General features: G+C 37.4%; 1 protein-coding gene across 1 annotated transcript; it reads left to right on the forward strand.

Annotated features, from left to right (window-relative positions):
* Positions 1-926: 926 nt before the first annotated feature.
* Positions 927-1,406, forward strand: LOC142181780 (uncharacterized). Its single transcript, XM_075255306.1, has one exon. It carries the CDS (start codon positions 927-929, stop codon positions 1,404-1,406), a length of 480 nt encoding a protein of 159 aa, XP_075111407.1.
* The last annotated feature ends 4,942 nt before the right edge of the window (positions 1,407-6,348 follow it).

Raw genomic sequence — 6,348 nt, forward strand, 5'->3', positions numbered from 1 at the left:
AATAAAATTCAAACATGTTCGAGGATTCAGAATGAGTTCATAGATGCATTAGCCACTTTATCTTCCATGATGCAGCACCCAGACAAGAATTTCATCAATCCTATCCTAATAGGAATTCATAAGAAATCAGCTTATTGTGCTCATGTTGAAGAATAAATTGATGGAAATACATGGTTCCACGATATCAAAGAATACTTGCCAAAAGGAGAGTACCCAGAGCAAGTAACTCATAATTAGAAATGCACACTCCGGAGGATAGCCAACCACTTCTTTCAAAGCATAGGAACTCTGTACAAAAGGACTCCTGACTTGGGGTTACTATGGTGTGTCAATGCCAAGGAAGCATCCAGATTGCTCGAGGAAATACATGCCGGAACTTGCGCGCAGCACATGAATTGTTTTGTCATAGCCAACAAACTACTAAGAGCAGGGTATTTCTAGATGACCATAGAAACAGACTGCATCAAGTACATCCAGAATTGTCACCAACGCCAGATACATGCTGATATGATAGGAGTCCCACCCAATGAACTAAATGTAACAAGTGTACCCTAGCCTTTCTCCGCTTGGAGCATGGATGTCATCGGTCCAATCGAACCCGCTATTTCAAACTGGCGTAGATTTATTCTGGTGGCCATAGACTATTTTACAAAATGGGTTGAAGTCGTATCTTACAAAGCTATAACTAAGAAGGTTGTTGCAGATTTTGTTCATGATCGCATTGTTTGCCGATTCGGAATACAATAGTCAATCATCACCGACAACACCGCCAACCTTAACAATGATCTATTGAAGGCTATGTGTGAGACCTTCAAGATCAAGCATAAGAATTCCACAGCATACATGCCGCAAATGAATGGAGCTATAGAAGCCTCCAATAAAAACATCAAGAAAATATTGAGGAAAATGGCATATAATTACAAACAATGGCACTAAAAGCTACCATTTTCTTTGCTTGGATATCGTACCACAATTCGCACATCAACTGGGGCAACTCCTTATTTATTAAAGCAGTTATCCCTCCTAAAGTAGAAATCCCTTCTCTAAGAATCATACAAGAAGTTGAGCTCAGTGATACAGAATGGGTACAAAGCCACTATGAACAACTGGCCCTCATTGATGGAAAGAGAATGAATGAAGTATGTCATGGTAAACTCTACCAGGACAGAATGGCAAGAGATTTCAACAAAAACATCAGACCAAGGCAATTCACACCGAGGCAATTGTTGCTGAAATGGATCTTCCCACATCACGATGAAGCAAAGGGGAAGTTTTCACCCAATTGGCAAGGTCCCTACATTGTTCACCGAGTACTAAGGGGAGGAGCTCCCATACTTGCAGAAATGGACGGAGAAATTTGGCAAAAACCTATCCACTCAGACACAGTCAAGAGATACTATGTTTAGGATTGTTCACATTTCTTCATTTGATGTAACTGAACTACCTTTGACCCGATTTCTATTTAAGAGGAGATATGTAGGCAGCCCTGTGGATTCGGTCATATCTTAATAAAATCTTCATTTTTTCCATGATCAGAAACTGGGCAGAATTTTAAGGAGGACCCTAAAAATTCTGAAGAAAGTTCAGCCAACTTCGTCATATGCGAAATAGCCAAAGTATTGCATTTAAAGTGGGGCAGAATTTTGAGGGGGACCCTGAAAATTCTAAAGCAAGGAGGTCACAAGGTCTCTAAAATATGTCACAGTCATCGGTTCATCTAAATTATTTGATATTGCATACTACTACATTTCAAATAATTATATTTATCAAATACATGCATATTTTTGGAAAACTTTATTTCGATGACAACCAAATGTTACCCAGGGTAACTCAAACAGGATCTCAAGGCAGGAGCAAAGATAGAGCAAGAAAACGAAAGCGCAAACCAACCTTCCCCCATAGAACTCACAATTTTTCTTTGGATGCAGACACAATAAGACAACGATATTTGCAAATACATCGAGTCACTGCCTTTAAGATAGCAAAGTATCTAGCGTGAACATCTCCAACTAAGAAATACTTTACTTCTCACTATCACTTAACGTTTTCTTGTATTAGGATAAGCATTGCCTCCCTAATTGCATAAGGATAAGCATTGCCTTTCCCTACATGAGACTAAGCATTGTCTTCTTCTTTGCACGAGGCTAAGAATTGCTTCCCTAATTGTAAAAGGCTAAGCACTAGCCTTTCCCTACATGAGACTAAGCATGTCTCCCTCTTTGCATGAGGCTAAGCATTTCCTCCCCAATTGCGTAAGGCTAAGCATTGCCTTTCACTGCATGAGACTAAGCATTGTCTCCTCTTTGCATGAGGCTAAGCATTGCTTCCCCAATTGCTTAAGGCTAAGCAATGTCTTTCCTTGCATGAGACTAAGCATTGTCTCCCTCTTTGCATGAGGCTGAGCATTGTCTCCCTAATTGCATAAGACTAAGCACTATCTTTCCCTGCAAGAGACTAAGCATTGTCTCCTCTTTGCATGAGGCTAAGCATTGCCTCCCTAATTGCATAAGGCTAAGCACTGCCTTTCTTCGCATCGAGACTGAGCATTGTCTCCTATTCCTGCATGAGGCTAAGCATTGCCTCCCTAATTGCATAAGGTTAAGCACTGCCTTTTCCTCAAGATTAAATACTATCTCCATTATGCTATCTAAGACTTAGCACTATCCTCTATTCACCTGGGGCTAAGCACTGCCCTCATCTTATACAGGACTAAGCCTTATATTGTTTTATTTCCCACATGGCCAAGTATCATATCTTTGCATTTCATGGAGTGAAACATCACCATTTTGTCCAAAGGCGTCATAGTCCTAAGATATCATCCTCATAGCCGAAAGACACCATTCCATGGCCTGAGGATCTCTCAAAAGTGCACATTATTATTCAAAGGCGTCATAGTCCAAAGGCACCATCCTCAAGGCCTGAGGACATCATTTCATGGCCTGCAAATCCCTTATCACACGATTCATGGCCCAGGACGTCATGGTCTAAGGATATCATCCTCACCGTCCAAAGACAACCTTCATGGTCAAAAGGAAATTTATATCATGTTTAAATTCTCGCAATAATCCATATATATTTGCATGCATCGTGTTTTAAGTTTGGCAGGTAATCCAGGAAGTAATCGTTCTACAAACAGGAGCAATCTTTGGTCCGGTTTCTGTTCACAACGTTCACATCCTGCAATTGTTTCAAACATAACCGACCACCATCAATTACCCGCTTTTTACTCTATGACCGTTCAGATATTTGTTGTATAACACATCCGTAATGTTTCAGATTCCATTCATGACTTCACATAAATTCATTGGATACTATCTTACCCAAAAGAACCCTTTCCGAAACATACGACCATTCCTATAACAACTCCATCGGCTTTGTTCATCGTTGGATCCAGAACTACACACGTCCAGATTCCCGTAACACCTGGATACGTAGGAAACTCAGGAACCAAGGTTCGGCCCCCATGTTTTTTCAATTCACAACATCCCTCATTTAATTCAGCTAAAATTGGTCATCGTTTTCTTTACTCGACAACTCTTTCATTGTTTCTGGGTAAAGAGGGGCAGCTGTTGATACCCAATTTTGCCCTCATGTTTTTCAAAATGTATATATACTTTAAAAACATCAATTTTGCATCATTATTTAGTTTACAAATTGTATAATTTTCCATAATTTTTAGAGCTTTTAAATAAATTTTCTTGCATTTAAATTACATAAATAATTAGTAATTACTCCTTTGAATTATTTGTGGTAATTTAATCATCCAAAATTACTATTTTTGTATCCTCATATATGTCTCATAATATTTTCACTTCATTTCATATAATTATGTTCACATTTTAAAGCTATTTATCTAATTTTGCGATAATAGTCTATACACATATACAAATGCTCCTTATATTTATACTATTTGTGTTAAAAATAGCATTTTATATTTTTTTTAATGCTAAGTCATTATTTTTAATCATTTTAGTGCATAAAAATATTATTTATTCATTTACTAATTATTTTTGTAAATTACGTGTGTTTAAAAGGATGGCCTAATTTTAAATCAATTTTCGGACCAAGAATTGCCCAATACCTTAGCCCAGAACCCCTAGCCCAAAGTCAAACGACCCCTTTACAAAACCCGGTTGGTACCAGTTCTAATCGACCCGCCCCATTTATTTTTTAATCCCAGCCAAGATCAACGGTCCTCATTCGTCCCCCCATTTAAATTAACCTAACCCACCCCAAAACCCTACCATTTCTTCTTAGACGTCGCCTTTGAATTCTCTCTTCTCTTCTCCACAGAAAACCTAGCCACCCTCTCAAATCTCTCCAAATCCGTCTCAAGCATGAATTCTTTCCATGATTTCCTTACCTTTTGTGTGTTATCTCGTTATTTTCTACAAAACTATGTTATCACCTAGTACTTGCCTAAACATGGAAAGTACTATCTCTTAGAATACTGCCATTCCACTTCAACCACTTGAATATGGATGTTATTTAGTCCATATACATCATGACCATGGTTATATGAGTCCGATTAGCCAAGATTTTTGGCCAATATTTGATTTCTGTCAACTAGGGTTTACCTATTTATTCCCTTATCTGATTTTTCTTGATTCTGCATGTTATTGCTTCCTTATTTATGTTTGACTTTTACAATATTTCCTTGTTTACTTGTCCGATTTCTATCACTATATAAACCCCTCCCTATCCCCCTTCGAGACTAGACTTTTAATCGACACTTTCACTAAAAATTTGTGCTTTGTTCTGTGATTCCCTCATTATCTTGTTGCGTACTTTATTTTTGGCCGGCGGAAAGCTAAGGCCACTGAGATTCTATTGTTCGAACTTTCTCTTGGTGCGAGCATTGCCCGGGGTTCTTTTGAAGCTCTTAGGAACTTTGAGACATTGAGATTCTGGGTTCTTGTGGATCTTTTGTTCTTATTGTTGTCCGTTTAACTGGTAAATCGCTTGACCTTTTGCAATTCATTTTTTGTGTGTCTCTGATTTGCGTGTATTCTCACTTTTGAAATCTATGTCTAAGTGTGTCTTTGGGTTAATTTTATGCACAACTCTGTTAACTTTACACTCGTTTTGAGTCTCTTTAGCATTTAACTTCTCCTAATGCTGCTAGTTCTAAGATTGTCTATCTCTAAGCTTGTGTATTTATGCCTGAGTGTTCATGAATATGCTTACCTACTTTGTCATGAATCTCTATAATGAAGGCCTCACATTTGTATTAACCTGTGATATGTTTCTCTGCTATTTTGTCACTCAGCATGCTCACTTGATCTCATACCCCTTTAGTGATTGTTTGAGGTTTTATAACAATCATCTCAACTTGTTTGAAGTGCTTCATGATATTAGGATGAATCCATGACATAATTTGAACTTTCTTTAGTTAATTAGTCTAGTGTGTCAATCTGCTGATGACGTCCAAATCCACTACTAAAAATTAAATGGACACGATCGCACGCAATATAATTTACCCAACTATGAGTCGGGGTCGAATCCCACAGAGAACAATATGTAGGCGGTTAGGAATGTAAGAGAATTATCACTTATCGCGCAATGCCAAACACTTAGATTTTGGTTTAGAAAATGTTTAATATCTAAATGCGGAAAAGTAAACTAACCTAGAAAGTAAGTAAAATGATCAATGGCTACAAGTATGAATGCATCGGGAATTACACTCAAGTAATGATCCAATGTATTTCATGATTTTACAAATATGAGCGAGTTTATGTTAATTAGCCACGGATGATAATTCTTAATTAACTTCTTCCGAAGACTAACAAGACTTCATAATTGAATTATTTCTAACCAAATTAAGAGGATAAGTACACCCGAAATGGTTACAAGTAGTTCAATCCTATCCCTAGGTAGAATCTATAAAATGAGGGTTAAAACCTCAACTTCTTGTTAATTAATCTTTCCCAACCCCAAATTATCTTCCAAAATTAATTCGGAGTTAGTGGGCGAGTCCTAGGGTTAGCTAGTCCCTTTGGAAACATTAAAGAACAAGAATAATTAAAGTAACAATAACTCACTTCATAAAAGAAAAAAATCATTCAATACATAAGCACAACAAGGTATTTAATCCACACTTTAAACATGAATATTTCCATAAACAAGATTCAAGTGTTGACTAAAATACTACACACTTAGATATACAATACAAAGCAAGGAAATGAAGAAAGCAACATAAATGGGTAAGAAATTCTTAACCAAAAGCTTCAAATCTTCAAGACCAAAGTGTGTGTGCAAAGCCCTAGCTTCCAACCTTGTTCTCTCAAGCCCTAAGAACTGAAAATAAGCCAAAGATATGCCCAAGATCTTTTACAAATGAGCCTAGTC

Source organism: Nicotiana tabacum, chromosome 6 (assembly GCF_000715075.1).
Source record: "Nicotiana tabacum cultivar K326 chromosome 6, ASM71507v2, whole genome shotgun sequence".
Lineage (NCBI taxonomy): Eukaryota > Viridiplantae > Streptophyta > Magnoliopsida > Solanales > Solanaceae > Nicotiana > Nicotiana tabacum.